Below are 17484 nucleotides of genomic sequence, written 5' to 3'. Positions count from 1 at the left end.
CAGTTAGAAAGCTTGTGGCATGACCAGACAGGCTTTGGGTGCAGGTGGAAGACCGAGAGGAGGTTGAGGAGGCAGAAGCAGTGGAGGAACTTTGACATAAAGAGGATTGACGCACAACTCGTGGGGACGGCAAGACTTGGACAGCAGCCCCTTGTCCTGCTGTCACCATAGTTACCCAGTGCCCAGTCAGCGACATGTAACGCCCCTGTCCATGCCTACTCGTCCAAGTGTCTGTGGTGAAATGCACCCTGTCACACACAGAGTTTCTCAAAGAAGCGGTGATGTTGTGTGCGACATGCTGGTGGAGCGCAGGCACACCTTTCTTTGAGAAGTAGTGCCGACTGGGCATCTGGTACTGGGGCACTGCGACGGACATAAGGTCTCGAAAATCCTCTGTGTCCACCAGGCGGAAAGGCAGCATTTCTGTAGCCAAGAGCTTGCAGATGGTGAAATTCAACCTCTTAGCTTTCTCATGGCTAGGAGGAAATGGTCTTTTACTTGTCCACATCTGAGGGACCGAGGGCTGGCTATTGTGCTTAGACGGGGTTGATAAGGGTGTCCCCGGCAAACTGCCGGTCTGTGAGGAAGATGCAGGCGGACATGTTAGGTTGCCTTGATCCAAAGGTGGTGCTATCGATGTCGGACAGCGCTCAACACCAGCTGGTGTTACCACCTCCAAAGAAAATGATGACCTGCCAATCACGCTGGCTGTTGCGGGTAAAGAGGTGGCAGGTCTGCGCCCCAAAACAGGTGTGACTGCTGTCCCCCCAGTCACAGAGGATGAAGAGGCCGCGGATGCACAAGATATGGCAGACGGTGATTGGCCCGGCCGGCTAGGCCGCATTGTAGCACACTGAGCTTCCCACTGCAACTTATGCTTCATGTCCATGTGCCGGTTCATGCATGAAGTACTCAAACTATGTATTTTTTGGCCACTACTTAGCTTTTGCTGACAAATGTTACAGATAACACGAGTTGGGTCATCTTTATCGATCTGAAAAAATGCCCAGGCTATGCAAGGCTTAGCACCCATGCGACCTGAAGAGCCACCACGACTTGTGGTGAGAGGCAGAGTTGTGTTTGAGGATGCAGTTGTTGACGTGCTTCCAGTACTACCTGACCTCGTCGTCACTAGCATCTTCCTCCACCTCCTCTGCTGACCTCATCTCTTGGCTGACTGTGGGTTGACAGTAAGTGGGATCTCCGACCTCATCATCATCACCCTGTGCGTTATCACACCCGTCGTCCTCAGAGCCAACCTGTTCCTGCCCTGACAAAAAACTAAAGTTGTCGCTCCAATCAGGTATTTGAGTCTTATCATCGTCTTCCTCATTGTCTCCACCAACAGGAGTTACAGTTTGGGAATGAGGGTCTACATTATGGTCAGAACCTTCTGCGTCTGGTCCTGGATCCGACTCATAAAGATTCTGGGCATCAGTGCAGATCATTTCCTCGTCTGGATTCACAGAAGCACTGGAGTCGACCTCTGATTCCCAGGCTATAGTATGAGTAAACAGCTCTGCAGACTCAACCATCTGTTCTACCTCATACTCAGACGGGCAGCTGGAGATTTGGGAGCTGTGAGGAAGCAAGTGCGATTTGGGTGACACCTTTGAGGACTGGAGTATTTGTGATGTTGAAGTTGATGTGGAGGAGAGCCCACTTAAAGGAGCACTTGATATCCGTTGAAGCACCTGCTGTTTTTGTGCCTCATCTGGAATTTGTAGCGATTGGCGTGGCCGTAAGAAAGGGATCTTATCACATTGTCCGCTAAAAGAAGTAGACATTTTAGTTTGGCTGGAAGATGGTCTTTCTTCTGCAGATGTTACTGTTGCTTTAACACCTACCCCACGGACACAACCTTTTTTCCCCTTCCCAACACGCCTATTCCCCTTTCCACCAGCAGCAGGCCTTTTTCCACTCATTTTGGTGGTTAACTAATTCACAACTCTGGAGTTGTTTGCACAAAAAAACAATGGATGGTAACCGAGCAGAGCTGAGTGGCCAAACTGTGGTATTAGGCCAAAACTATTGGCTGGGTTAGATGCAGAAAAAAATTATTTTGAATTTGCAACCTGATGGAGGTCAGTATAGATGGACTAATACAAATAGTCCCACACACTGCTAGAAGCCCAAATATTTTTTCAGAGGTACTGTAGATGCAGATAAAAATTATTTTTAATTTGCAACCTGATGGAGGTCAGTATAGATGGACTAATAGACCAAGTCCCACACACTGCTAGAAGCCCAAATATTTTTTCAGAGCTAGATGCAGAAAAAAATTATTTTTAATTTGCAACCTGATGGAGGTCAGTATAGATGGACTAATAGACCAAGTCCCACACACCGCTAGAAGCCCAACTATTTTTTCAGAGCTAGATGCAGAAAAAAATTATATTCAATTTGCAACCTGCTGGAGGTCAGTATAGAAGGACTAATAGAACAAGTCCCACACACTGCTAGAAGCCCAAATATTTTTTCAGAGCTAAATGAAGAAAAAAATTATTTTTAATTTGCAACCTGATGGAGGTCAGTATAGATGGACTAATAGACCAAGTCCCACACACTGCTAGAAGCCCAAATATTTTTTCAGAGCTAGATGCAGAAAAAAATTATTTTTAATTTGCAACCTGATGGAGGTCAGTATAGATGGACTAATAGACCAAGTCCCACACACCGCTAGAAGCCCAACTATTTTTTCAGAGCTAGATGCAGAAAAAAATTATATTCAATTTGCAACCTGCTGGAGGTCAGTATAGAAGGACTAATAGAACAAGTCCCACACACTGCTAGAAGCCCAAATATTTTTTCAGAGCTAAATGAAGAAAAAAATTATTTTTAATTTGCAACCTGATGGAGGTTAGTATAGATGGACTAATAGACCAAGTCCCACACACTGCTAGAAGCCCAAATATTTTTTCAGAGCTAGATGCAGAAAAAAAATATTTTTAATTTGCAACCTGATGGAGGTCAGTATAGATGGACTAATAGACCAAGTCCCACACACTGCTAGAAGCCCAAATATTTTTTCAGAGCTAGATGCAGAAAAAAATTATTTTTAATTTGCAACCTGATGGAGGTCAGTATAGATGGACTAATAGACCAAGTCCCACACACTGCTAGAAGCCCAAATATTTTTTCAGAGCTAGATGCAGAAAAAAATTATTTTTAATTTGCAACCTGATGGAGGTCAGTATAGATGGACTAATAGACCAAGTCCCACACACCGCTAGAAGCCCAACTATTTTTTCAGAGCTAGGTGCAGAAAAAAATTATATTCAATTTGCAACCTGCTGGAGGTCAGTATAGAAGGACTAATAGAACAAGTCCCACACACTGATAGAAGCCCAAATATTTTTTCAGAGCTAAATGAAGAAAAAAATTATTTTTAATTTGCAACCTGATGGAGGTCAGTATAGATGGACAAATAGACCAAGTCCCACACACTGCTAGAAGCCCAAATATTTTTTCAGAGCTAGATGCAGAAAAAAATTATATTCAGTTTGCAACCTGATGGAGGTCAGTATAGATGGACTAATAGAATGATGCTATGCCCAAAAGATTTTACTTCACTAGGTGCAGTAAAAAAATTGGTATTCTATACACAGGTGTTATATCTTGCAACACAGATAGGCTACTCCACTGACTAACACACTCTGCAATAGGCCAAAAAGGATTAGCTTTGCTAGATTCAGCCAAATGCTGTGAAAAAAACTTGCACAGCACTGGCACAGACCTGCCTGGCAAAAACTGATAGGAACTCATGTAACCTAGTCCTGAAAAGGACTCCAATTACAATTAGTCTTTACTCCCACAACCTATCTATTTAAGAGCACAGACCTCCCTGATAAAAGTCGTAGGAAATGCTGTAACCTAGTCCTTAAAAGGACTGCAATCACAACTATTCCCTACTCCCAAGCTATCTGTATATTTGTGCGAAAATTGGCTTGAAATTAACAAGGTATAGCGCACACAGCAACATCGGTGCCGTCTAACACGCAGCTGCAGCAGTGAGAAAATGGTGGCGACGGGGAAAATGGCTTGGTCTTATAGGGCAAGGACATGTGACATACACTGCCAATGACACATGCCCTTGCTTGTGTGAAAAAAAGCACTTCGCTCCGTGTGTGCGCTGCTGATAGGCTGACAGATTGCACCTCCCCACTGCAAATGCGGGAAAGAGAAAAAAAAATGGAGATCTTCATTGTTCCTGCAGAGATCCATCCCCTGCCCCTCCCCCCACCCCGCTGTACACTCAAACTGCGTATTAACATTAATTTTCATCATTACTGAGAAAAAATCCAGTTATGATTTTGGTGCACGAACAGTTATCGAACATAACCTCGAACAGCCGAATTTTTCTCAAATTGTTCGTGTTCGCCGAACGGCTCGAACACCGCCCAAAACAGCTTGAATTTGAGATTGGCGAACAGTTCGAGTAGAACAACGCTCATCTCTATTGCCAACCTCTCTGGGTATTGCAGTCCCTCCATTCCCTTTATTAATTTTGTTGCCCTCCTTTGTACCTTTTCAAGCTCATTTATATCCTTTCTATATATTGGGGCCCATAACTGAGCACAGTATTCCAAGTGTGGTCTGACCAGTACTTTGTACAGTAGAAGAACAATGTTCTCATCCTTTGCAGCTATACCTCTTCTGATACATCCCATTACCCTGTTTGCCCTTACAGCAGCGGCCTGACTTTGGGCACTCCAATTTAGTTTGCTATCAATCAAGATGCCCAAGTCCTTCTCCATCTCTGAATTCCCCAATGATTTCCCATTCAGTGAGTACTGGTGACTTCCATTTTTCCTTCCCATATGTATGACCTTACATTTCTCCTCGTTAAACCTCATTTGCCATTTAATGCTCCACCTACCCAGCTTATCCAAATCCCTCTGTAGGTCTGCACTGTCCTCTTTTGTATTAATTGTTTTACATAACTTTGTGTCATCTGCAAATATTGATATTTTACTATTTATCCCGTTGACTATGTCGCTAATAAAGATATTAAATAACATTGGGCCTAGTACAGACCCCTGTGGTACCCCACTAGTGACGCTTACCCAATCTGAGTATATTCCATTTATAACCACCCTCTGCCTTCTATCCTTTAGCCAGTTAGCTACCCACTTGCAGACATTTTCCCCCAGCCCCATCATTCTCATTTTGTATACCAACCTATTATGTGGCACACTATCGAACGCTTTTGAGAAGTCGAGATACACGACATCCACTGGTTCCCCCTGATCTACTCGAGAGCTAACCTCCTCGTAGAAGTCAATCAGGTTTGTTTGGCAGGAGCGATTCCTCATGAATCCATGTTGGTTCGGGATTAAAAGATTATTAGCATCAAGATGCTCCGTAATTGCCTCTTTAATGAAGCTTTCAAAAATTTTGCCCACAACGGACGTCAGACTCACCGGCCGATAGTTTCCGGCGTCACTTTTCGCTCCCTTTTTGAATATTGGCACTAAATTCGCCTGTCGCCAATCAAGTGGCACAGACCCAGTCTCAACAGAGTCCTTAAATATAAGATATAACGGTCTGTCTATCACATTACTTAGTTCCCTTAGTACCCGTGGGTGTATGCCATCAGGTCCTGGTGATTTGTTTATTTTAATGTTACTGAGGCGTTTCTGTACCTCAACTTGGGTTAGATTAGTCATACTTAGTGGAGGATTAAGCTTGTCACTTCTCATTTCTCCTGTTAGTTCTATTTCCTTTGTGAAAGTTGTCGAAAAAAATTATTTAATAGATTAGCTTTATCCTCATCTTTCTCTATGATTTTGCCTTCCTCACTTTTTATCGGTCCAATATTATCCGATTTAATCCTTTTACTATTTATATACGTAAAGAACAGTTTGGGATTTGATCTACTTTCCCTAGCAATACGTTTCTCTGGCTTCCTCCTTCGCTATTTTTATTTGTTTTTTACAGGTTCTCGTTTTTACCTTGTAACACATTAGTGCCTCCTTACTGTTTTCCTGTTTTAATCTCTTGAATGCCTCTTTTTTGCTATTTAACGCCCCTTTTACGTTCTTGTTCAACCATATTGGTTTCCTCTTATTTCTGGCCCTTTTATTCCCATACGGTATATACCTCTCGCACTGAGTATTCAGAATTCTTTTGAAGGTTTCTCATTTACTATTCGTATTCCATTGATTAAGTACTTTGTCCCAGTCAATAAGTTGAAGGTTTTCTATCAGCTGATCAAACTTCGCCCTCCTAAAGTTGAATGTTTTTGTTGTTCCCTTATTGATAACCCTACTGAAGGGCATTTTGAAGTCGATAATATTATGATCACTATTACCTAGGTGCCCCCCTATCTGTACCTCAGTTATTCTATCAGGCCTATTAGTCAATATTAAGTCCAACACGGCCTTCCCTCTCGTTGGTTCCTGCACTAGTTGGGAGAGATAATTATCCTTAATATTTGTCAAGAACCTTTTTCCTTTCTGAGATCTACAGGTTTCTGTTTCCCAGTCAATATCCGGGTAGTTGAAATCCCCCTTTACAATCACTTCATTATGTTTTGCTACTTTGTCTATTTGTCCTAATAGCAGATTCTCATTCTCCTCTGTTATATTTGGTGGCTTATAGCAGACCCCCAGTAATATTTTATTATTATTTTTTGCCCCCTCTATCTCTACCCACATGGACTCGACCCCCTCTTCTCCCTCTCCTATATCTTCCCTTAGTCTGGGTTTTAGACATGACTTTACATATAAGCAGACTCCTCCGCCTTTCCCCTGTTTCCGGTCCCTTCTAAATAAACTATAATCTAATAAATTTACCGCCCAGTCGTAGCTATCGTCTAGCCAAGTCTCTGTTATACCTACGATGTCATACCTCTCCTCCGATATAAGCGCCCACAGCTCATCCGCCTTATTGGTCAGGCTTCTTGCGTTGGTCAGCATGCAAGATAAAACTTTGGGGTTATTTAGCATCCTATTCTTCTCTAACGATCTAACTGTACTATCCCCACCCCCCTCTCCACCCTCATTATATTCACTTCTCCCCTTCCCCCTTGCTTGCCTCACATCCCACCTATTTCCTTGGTTCCCCCCCCGTCTCTAGTTTATTATGCCCAAAAAGTTAAATTTTAGTTTCATCGGACAACAGGACATGACTCCAAAAATTAAGGTCTGTGCCTGTGTGCATTTGCAAACATTAATCTGGCTTTTTAATGTTTCTTTTGGAGTAATGGCTTCTTCCTGGAAGAGTGGCCTTTCAGCCCATGTTAATACAGTACTCATTTCACTGTGGATATTGACACAATCTTACCAGCTTCCGCCATCATCTACACAAGGTCTTTTGCTTTTGTCCTTGGGTTGATATGCACATGTCGGACCAAAGCATGTTCATCTCTGGGACACAGAACCCGTCTCCTTCCTGAGCGGTATAATGGCTGGACATTGCCATCTTGGTTGTACTTATGTATAATTGTTTGTACAGATGAACAAGGCACCTTCAGGTATCTTGAAATTGTACCCAAGGATGAGCCAGACATGTGCAAGTCCACAATTCTCTTCCTGATATCTTGGCTGATTTCTTTAGACTTTCCCATGATGCTACTCAAAGATGCTGTGTGTTTCAGGTGTGCATTAAAATACATCCACAGGTGTGTCTCTAATTAACTCATATGTTGCCAAAAAAGCTATCAGAAGCTTTCAAGCACATGACATCATCATATGGGCAGTCCAGAATTATTTAAAGGCATAGTAATCTTAGTGTATGTAAACTGTTGACTTTGCAGTAAGTAATAAAAATGCCTTAACACATTCTCTCTCTCATTATTCTGGCATTTGGCAAACATTAAGAAATATGTTAATCCTAATTGACCTAAAACCAGAAAGGTTTATTCTGATTTCATGTCAGATACTGAGAAAAACATGCATATGTTGTAATGTGTATGTAAACTTCTGGTTTCAACTGTATTTCTTTACTGTGGGTCTCTATGTTGGATTGCCTTAGCATCTATCCTGATTGTTGCCAGTGTCGGGTGCATACCTCCTGTTTTCATGTGCCTGACAATGGCCACAAATGTAGCATGGACTTAGCCTAAATTGTTTGTCCAGTAATAGTCTGCATGTCCACATTATTTATTGTTGAAGGGCTTTCAAGTGATGTAGTCCAGATTGTCTACCTAGGTGTTTTCTTCGAAGAAAGGTATTCAGAGTAAAGAGCTTGAGACCAACAACCCTCTCCTTCACAAATACAATATTTCTTTACAGTAATGTACAATACATCATACAGTGGGTGCAGAAAGTACTCAGACCCCTTTAAATATTTCACTCTTTGTTTCATTGCACCATTTGGTAAATTCTAAAAAGTTCAGAGGACATCATTTGTTGTAAATGGGGCATTATTAGTTTGGATTCAGGCACTCAGGTTTTATTATTATTTTTTTTGTGGGGGGGGGCATTGTTAACTTTAAGTGAACACTCAAAGGTATTTGTTGCTGGAAGGGGGGAACGTGGGATATTATATCTTTCAAACGAGCATACGGGCCTTATAACGTTCTAGGTAGTACAGTAGGGGCATCAATACTTTCTATGGGACACTATTTACAGTGGGTACGGAAAGTATTCAGACCCCTTTACATTTTTCACTCTGTTTCATTGCAGCCATTTGCTAAATTCTAAAAAGTTCATTTTTTTCTCATTAATGTACACTCTGCACCCCATCTTGACTGAAAAAAAAACAGAAATGTAGAAATTTTTGCATATTTATTAAAAAAGAAAAACTGAAATATCACATGGTCATAAGTATTCAGACCCTTTGCTCAGTATTGAGTAGAAGCACCCTTTTGAGCTAGTACAGCCATGAGTCTTCTTGGGAATGATGCAACAAGTTTTTCACACCTGGATTTGGGGATCCTCTGCCATTCTTCCTTGCGGATCCTCTCCAGTTCCGTCAGGTTGGATGGTGAACGTTGGTAGACAGCCATTTTCAGGTCTCTCCAGAGATGCTCAATTGGGTTTAGGTCAGGGCTCTAAGTGTGCTTAGGGTCATTGTCTTGTTGAAAGGTGAACCTCTGAGGCTCAGAGCACTCTGGAAGAGTTTTCATAATACTGAATACTTTCCGTACCCACTGTATATTCCCATTTCATACTTTTATAGCATGTTCACAAGATAAATCGTAAATATCTAGCAGATGCTGGTGTCACCAACGAGATTTACATTGATTTCAAGAAATGGGCCCTGACGCACACCACAGTCAGTTGAGAGGTGGTAGGCATTTTAATTTCTGGCTAACTCCATTAATTTTTTAAATGGGAATTCCTAACAATTTCTACTGACAGAAGTGCATGACAGGAACCAGCTCTTGAGATACAAGAGGATCCTATTGATGCGCTCTGCAATTGTCATACTTTTATGGAATTTCATGTGAATATGCCATAAGTATATGAAAAAAAACAATTAAAGGGTGAATTCACATGCTGCACATTTGTCGTATAAATATTTGTCACTGTCTCGTTCATCTGAGTTGGACCTGCAAAAATCCCTATTCAGATGAATGGAACTGATTTTCAGTTTCACATGTCTGCTCTAATTTGCTACGTGTGAATACACCCATATTTATTTTTCATGGTGAAAAATGTGATTAAACAATGCCATAAATGAGCATTCCTTGATGTGATAAATTATGGGTTTGCTAATGTAAACTTTACTCTTCTACCCTTTTTTAAAAGAACAAGGAAGTTAAATATGTGGACGTTGGAGGTGCTTATGTGGGGCCGACACAAAATCGTTTATTACGAATGGCAAAAGAACTCGGTGTGGAGACTTATAAAGTATATTTAACTGGTCATCTCCTTCAGCGTACAAAGGTAAGAGGAGCATTGGCAATAAGTATCATTGTAGATGAGTATTCCTCCTACTGGACACATTTGGTATCTGTATAATATAATCATATTCACAACAAACGGACATCGGTAAAGGGGTGCTTAGCATCTTTATATATATATTCAACTCATGGGTTATAATGGTCCTCAAGCAGTAAGGGAGTTACTTCTGTCTTTATACCTTTAATGTTATATTTGTGTGTCCTGAAGTAATATTGTGTAGGCATGAACATATTATAAGATCCAATTTAATGCTTAGTGCTTGCCAGGGTCATTGCTAAAAGTCCTAAAAGATGAGAGGCCCAAGCCCAAAAGTGCGTGTCTACCCATATGACCCTCCTGTCATTTAAAAGAGGAGCTATACATATATACAGTAAGTACAGTATACCACTGTTGCTAACCACAAATACATTATAAAAAGACCAATATTATCAAAATTACTACTATAAAAGGCAAAAATAATACCGCTACACAACATCCACTACCATTACCACTACACAGCAAATCGAATACATAATATAATATCACCATTACTTCTACATAACAAAACAATCTATGCAAAGACCAATTATACCACCATACACCTTCTACCACATAAAGACTGAAATACATTAAGCTGTTACTAAATAAAAAAATGAAAAAGAAAAACACTAATAAAAAGAGAAATATTACCTCCATATAGTGACCGTATAGTGGTAGCTACTAATCCCGCAGAACATACAAGTTATAGATGGTGACTTACAGCTGACATTCTTTTCTCGTCTTTTTCATCTGGTTCAGACCTCCATCACTAATTCTTCCAGCCACGACTCATCTGCAGAGATTACAACAAAGACATTCAGGTGCATCTCACTAAATTAGAATATCATCAAAAAGTAAATTTATTTCAGTTCTTCAATACAAAAAGTGAAATTCATATATTATATAGAATCATTACAAAGAGAGTGATCTATTTCTAGTGTTTATTTCTGTTAATGTTGATGATTATGGCTTCCAGCCAATGAAAATACAAAAGTCATTATCTCAGTAAATTAAAATAATTAGCAAAAAAACACCTGCAAAAGCTTCATAAGCGTTTACAAAGGTCCCTTAGTCTGTTTCAGTAGGCTCCACAATCATGAGGAAGACTGCTGACTTGACAGATGTCCAGAAGGCAGTCATTGACACACTCCGCAAGGTCCCAGAGTTCCAATTTTCATTTGGAAATCAAGGTCCCAGAATATGGAGGAAGAGTCGAGAGGCACACAATCAAAGCTGCTTGAGGTCTAGTGTGAAGTTTCCACAATCAGTGATGGTTTGGGGAGCCATGTCATCTGCTGGTGTAGGTTCACTGTGTTTTATTAAGACCAAAGTCAGCGCAGCCATCTACCAGGAAATTTTAGAGCACTTCATGGTTCCCTCTGCCGAAAAACTTTTTGGAGATGGAAATTTCATTCTCCAGCAGGACTTGGCACCTGTCCACACTGCCAAAAGTACCAATACCTGGTTTAAAAACAACAGTATCACTTTACTTGATTGGCCAGCAAACTTGCCTGACCTTAACCCCATAGAGACTCTATGGGGTATTGTCAAGAGGAAGATGAGAGACACCAGACCCAACAATGCAGATGAGCTGAAGGCTGCTATCAAGCAACCTGGGCTACCATTACACCTTAGCAGTGCCACAGGCTGATCGCCTCCATGCCATGCTTCATTAATGCAGTAATTGATGCTAAAGGAGCCCCAAACAAGTACTGAGTGCATTTGCTGAACATACATTTCAGTAGGCCAACATTACGGATTTTAAAAACATTTTTCAAGCTGTTGTTATAGTAACGGGACTGGGAGGTGGAACCTCTGAGCATCTATACAAAGGGGCAGTCCTTGTAAGGAAGCGGGTGGCTCCCAGGGAAGGCGGGTAGGTAGTCATGGCAAGTGACAGGGACAGTCTCTTGACAGGCGGATGGTCACGGCAAGTGACAGCAGGGTAAGAGTCTCTAGACGGGCAGGTGGTCACGGCAAGTGACAGCAGGGAAAGAGTCTCTAGACGGGCAGGTGGTCACGGCAAGTGACAGCGGGCAAGAGTCTCTGGACAGGCAGGTGGTCACGGCAAGTGACAGGGACAGTCTCTGGGTTGAAGGGCAGGAAGTCACGGCAAGTGACGGGGACAGTCTCTTGACAGGCGGATGGTCACGGCAAGTGACAGCAGGGTAAGAGTCTCTAGACGGGCAGGTGGTCACGGCAAGTGACAGCAGGGAAAGAGTCTCTAGACGGGCAGGTGGTCACGGCAAGTGACAGCGGGCAAGAGTCTCTGGACAGGCAGGTGGTCACGGCAAGTGACAGCAGGGTAAGAGTCTCTAGACGGGCAGGTGGTCACGGCAAGTGACAGCAGGGAAAGAGTCTCTAGACGGGCAGGTGGTCACGGCAAGTGACAGCGGGCAAGAGTCTCTGGACAGGCAGGTGGTCACGGCAAGTGACGGCAGAGCCTCCAGGTAGGCTAGCAGACAGGTAGCAGGTGAGCGCTCCCAGGTGAGCGGGCAAGAGTCTCTGGACAGGCAGGTGGTCACGGCAAGTGACAGCAGAGCCTCCAGGTAGGCTAGCAGGCAGTTAGCAGGTGAGCGCTCCCAGGTGAGCGGGCAAGAGTCTCTGGACAGGCAGGTGGTCACAGCAAGCGACGGCTAAGCCTCCAGGTAGGCTAGCAGGTAGGTAGCAGGTAAGCGCTCCCAGGTGAGCGAGTAAGAGTCTCTGGACAGGCAGGCAGGTATCAGGCAGGTATCTGGCAGGTACTTCTTGGTCCGCAGGCGGACTGATCCATAGACAGACTGGCAGGTGCTGGTAGGCAGACTGTCGGACCACAGGATAGCAAGCAGGTAAGCAGATATCAGAAAGGTATCAGGCAGGTATCAAACAGGAATCAGGCAGGTGACTGGCAGGTAACTGGTAACGGGACCTGAGGGCTGAAGCAGAGTTGAAAGGCTTTGCAACAACATTGCTCGGGCACCTCCATTTTGGAGGAGGTGCCTTATATATGGTGAGGTCCTCCGGCCATTGGCCGGGGACTCCTTAGGACGGCGCGCGGCCCCTTTAAGAGAGGGGGAGCGCGCACGCGCCCTAAGCACAGAGGCCGGGAAGCAGCGCGCGCTGCCAGCAGAGCGGGAGGAAGACGCCGGGCACGGAGCGGAGAGGTGAGGGGAACGGCGTCCCTGCCTAGCAGGAGGCAGGGACGCCGACGCTACAGTACCCCCCTCTTTAGGCCCCCCTTTTTTAGGCCAGACAGAAATTTATCTAGGATGAGCGGGGCATGGATGTTCTCCCGGGGCTCCCATGTTCTCTCCTCAGGACCAGACCCCTTCCAATCCACTAGAAAAAAGGTCCTTCCTCTTACCCTTTTGGTGGCCAGAATGTTCTCTACCTCAAACTCGTTTTCAGCGGAAACCGGAGCAGGAGACGTACCTGTAGACTTGGAAAAAGAGTTAAGTATCACTGGTTTGAGTAGAGATACATGGAAGGAGTTGGGAATCCGCAAGTTTCAATTTATAGGCCACCGGGTTGTTTTGTTTGATGACTTCCAGTGGGCCGATGAACCGAGGCCCTAACTTGTAGGAAGGAATCTTGAGCCGGACATATTTGGACGAGAGCCAGACCTTATCTCCAGGACGGAATTGTGGTGGATCCAGATGTCTCTTGTCAGCCTGTTTTTTCATCCGATCGGATGACTGAAGAAGTGCGGATCTGGTACTTTCCCAAATGGAGGAAAATTCGTTAACGAGAGATTCCGCAGCCGGATTGTCCACGAGGCGGAGACGGGAAACGGGATCCGAGGATGCTGACCGAAGACTACAAAAAATGGGGATTTGGAGGAAGATTCGCTCTCGTGATTATTGTAAGAAAATTCGGCCCACGGTAAAAGATCCACCCAGTCGGAATGGTGAGCATTAACAAAGTGCCGGCGGTAACTGGTTAAAATTTGGTTGATCCGTTCTACTTGGCCATTGGACTGTGGGTGATAAGCGGAAGAAAAGTCCGAGGTGACCCCCAGCAGTTTACACATGGCTCGCCAAAAACGAGAGGTGAACTGAACCACTCGGTCGGATACGATGTGGAGAGGAAGACCGTGAAGACGGAAGACATGATGGATAAAGTCTTTAGCTAACTCTGATGCAGACGGGAGACCCGGCAGGGGAATAAAGTGAGCCATTTTGGAAAAGCGGTCAGCGACTACCCATATGACCGTACAACCGGCAGAGACGGGGAGGTCCGTTATAAGGTCCATAGCTATATGCTGCCACGGGGCAGCAGGTACAGGAAGTGGAAGGAGACGGCTGGCTGGCAGATGTCTCGGAACCTTGTTGCGGGCGCAGGACACACAGGCTGAAACAAAGTCTATTACGTCCTTGTGCAGGGTAGGCCACCAGTAATGCCGGGTAATAAGCTGGAGGGTCTTTTTCTGACCAGCGTGGCCAGCTAGCTTGGACGAGTGTCCCCAGTGTAGAACCTTCTCACGATCAGGAACAGTTACGAACGTCTTACCGGGTGGAAGACAATTTAGATTCACGGGGGCCACCTGCATTACTTTGGCGGGGTCGATGATGTGTTTAGGCTCCTCTTCAAGATCAGAGACCAAAAAGGATCGGGATAAGGCATCAGCTTTGATGTTTTTGTCAGCCGGGCGAAAATGAAGAATGAAATTAAAGCGGGCGAAGAACAAGGACCACTGGGCTTGGCGCGGGTTAAGTCTCTGGGCACTCTGGAGGTAAGCCAAGTTCTTGTGGTCCGTGTAAATTATTACCGGGTGAAGAGCCCCCTCGAGCAGGTAACGCCACTCCTCCAGTGCCAGCTTAATGGCCAACAATTCTCGGTCTCCTATGGAATAATTGCGCTCAGAGGAGGAGAAGAGTTTGGAGAAGAAGCCGCAAGTTACCATTCTTCCGGAAGACGACTTTTGGGTAAGTACTGCTCCGGCTCCGGAGGAGGAAGCGTCGACTTCTAGAAAGAATTGTTTGTTGCCGTCCGGACGATGCAGCACAGGGGCGGAGGAAAAAGCTCGTTTTAAGGAAAGGAAGGCCTCCTCTGCTTCGGGCGGCCATTCTCTGGGATTAGCGCCCTTACGGGTGAGCGCCGAGATAGGGGCAGTCCGGGAAGAGAAGTGCGGAATGAAGAGGCGGTAGTAGTTGGCGAAGCCCAGGAACCACTGAATAGCCTTCAACCCCTCTGGTCGGGGCCACTTCTGGATGGCAGACAGTTTCTCAGGGTCCATTTGTAGGCCGGTCTGAGAGATTATGTAGCCCAGAAACGGAAGCGAGGTCTGGTCAAAGAGGCACTTCTCATATTTAGCGTAGAGGTGGTTCTGCCTGAGCCTGAGCAGGACCTGATGAACGTCCCTCCGGTGAGTGAGAAGATCCGGAGAGAAGACCAAGATGTCGTCCAGGTACACCACCACGCAGGAGTAGAGAAGGTCACGGAAGATGTCATTGACCAACTCTTGAAAGACGGCGGGAGCGTTACAGAGACCGAAGGGCATTACAAGATATTCATAGTGGCCGTCCCGGGTGTTGAATGCCGTCTTCCATTCATCCCCCTGACGGATACGGACCAGATTATACGCCCCACGGAGGTCCAGCTTGGTGAAGATTCTAGCCCCCCTCAGACGATCAAATAATTCAGGAATGAGCGGAAGGGGGTATTTATTCTTCACTGTGATCTGGTTAAGGCCTCTATAGTCTATACAGGGACGGAGTGAGCCGTCCTTCTTTTTGACGAAGAAGAAGCCTGCTCCCGCCGGGGAGGTAGATTTCCGGATAAATCCCCGGGCCAGATTCTCCTCAATATATTCAGACATGGACCGGGTCTCAGCAGCGGACAAAGGGTAAATACACCCACGGGGAGGAGTAGCGCCGGGCATCAGGTCAATTGGGCAGTCGTATGGTCTATGAGGGGGTAATGTCTCTGCTTCTCTTTTATTAAAGACGTCCGCAAAAGACCAATAGGGAGCCGGTAGGCCGGGTAGATTGGCTGGGGTAGGAGAAGGACGAGCAGGATGAACGGGAACTAAACAAGTCTTATGGCAGTCCTGTCCCCAGCGAATAACTTCTCCGGTCTGCCAATCAAGCACGGGTGCGTGTCTCTGGAGCCAAGGTAGGCCTAGCAAGAGGGCGTGAGAGAGTCCAGGCAGAACATGGAAGCAGATGCTCTCAGAGTGCAGCATTCCCACCTGCAGAGTTATGGATTCGGTGATGAGTTGGATGGGATGTGGTAAGAGGCCCCGATCCACGGCGGCGACAGATAAGGGTACAGCCAGAGGTTTGGTGGGAATGCGGTATTTCTCTACCAGGGACTGAGAAATGAGATTTCCGGCAGCTCCAGAGTCAAGTTGAGCCAGTTCAAAATAACGGTTCTCCCCGCAGATGATAGAGACCGACAGCATTAGAGATGGAGAGGGTTTATTTCTGTCTAGGGTGACCTCTCTGAGCGATCCTAGACACAGGCGTTTCCCGACCTCTCTGGGCAGGAACGGATCCGGTGCTCCTTACTGCCACAGTAGAAGCAGCTCCCCTCGGCACGGCGTAATTCTTGACGGGTCTTAACCATCTTGGTCTGGTCGACCTGCATAGGCTCGGGTGAGCGCGCCGGAGGAGTTACGGAGGAAGTGACAGATCTCTGGAAGGTAGGGGCAAGGCGTGGAAACCTCCTCTCACGGGTGACCTCCTTGGTGCGCTCCTGGAACCGGATGTCAATCCGGGTGGCAAGTGTAATCAAGTCGTCGAGAGTGGTAGGAATGTCCCGACCGGCGAGTTCATCTTTAATACGGCCGGACAGACCCTCCCAGAAGACGGGCACCAGGGCGTCGTTATCCCAGGCAAGCTCCGAAGCAAGGGTACGGAACCGTATGGCAAATTGGCCCACGGTGAGACTTCCTTGGTGGAGGCGTAGCAGAGATGAGGTCCTCCATCCTGGTTCGTCGAAGACCTTCCGGAAAGCCGAGATAAAGGCTGGCAGATTGGACACCAGGGGGTCTCCTCTCTCCCATAGAGGATTTAGCCAAGCCAGGGCCTCCCCCGTGAGATGGGACATGATGAAGGCCACTTTGGCTCGGTCGGTGGAAAACTGGTGTGCCAACAATTCGAAGTGCAGAGTGCACAGGTTAATGAAGGCCCGTGCCTGACCGGGATCTCCGCCAAAACGAGGCGGGCGGTGAGGTGGGGACCGGGAAGAGATGCCATGGAACTGATGAGCAGCGGCGCTGCCGGGGTAGGAGTCGTGCGACTGGAAGCCGGTCCCGAAGATGTAGTCAGTGTGTCCAGGCGGGAGTTAACACTACGCAGGTGACTCAGGATGGACTCCTGTTGGGACCTCTGACGGGACAGTTCATGGCATAGGTCCGAGAGCGAGGGAGCTTGGGTGCCACCGGGTTCCATGGCCCGAGCAAACTGTAACGGGACTGGAAGGTGGAACCTCTGAGCAACTATACAAAGGGTCAGTCCTTGTAAGGAAGCGGGTGGCTCCCAGGGAAGGCGGGCAGGTAGTCACGGCAAGTGACAGGGACAGTCTCTGGGTTGAAGGGCAGGAAGTCACGGCAAGTGACGGGGACAGTCTCTTGACAGGCGGATGGTCACGGCAAGTGACAGCAGGGTAAGAGTCTCTAGACGGGCAGGTG

At 45.9% G+C, this 17484-nt stretch overlaps 1 protein-coding gene across 1 annotated transcript in view; it reads left to right on the top strand.

Moving 5' to 3' along the window:
* LOC141227665 (amine oxidase [flavin-containing] B-like) overlaps window positions 1-17484 on the top strand; it is a 233607-nt gene that overhangs the window by 53232 nt on the left and 162891 nt on the right. The window contains exon 3 of the mRNA XM_073667245.1: window positions 9699-9836. Coding sequence (XP_073523346.1) covers window positions 9699-9836 — 138 coding nt within the window. The remainder of the gene's footprint in view (window positions 1-9698; window positions 9837-17484) is intronic.

Source organism: Phyllobates terribilis, unplaced genomic scaffold, assembly GCF_046119375.1.
Source record: "Phyllobates terribilis strain yellow unplaced genomic scaffold, ASM4611937v1 Scaffold_2__4_contigs__length_985480577, whole genome shotgun sequence".
NCBI lineage: Eukaryota > Metazoa > Chordata > Amphibia > Anura > Dendrobatidae > Phyllobates > Phyllobates terribilis.
This window is presented reverse-complemented; position numbering and strand designations above follow the sequence as displayed.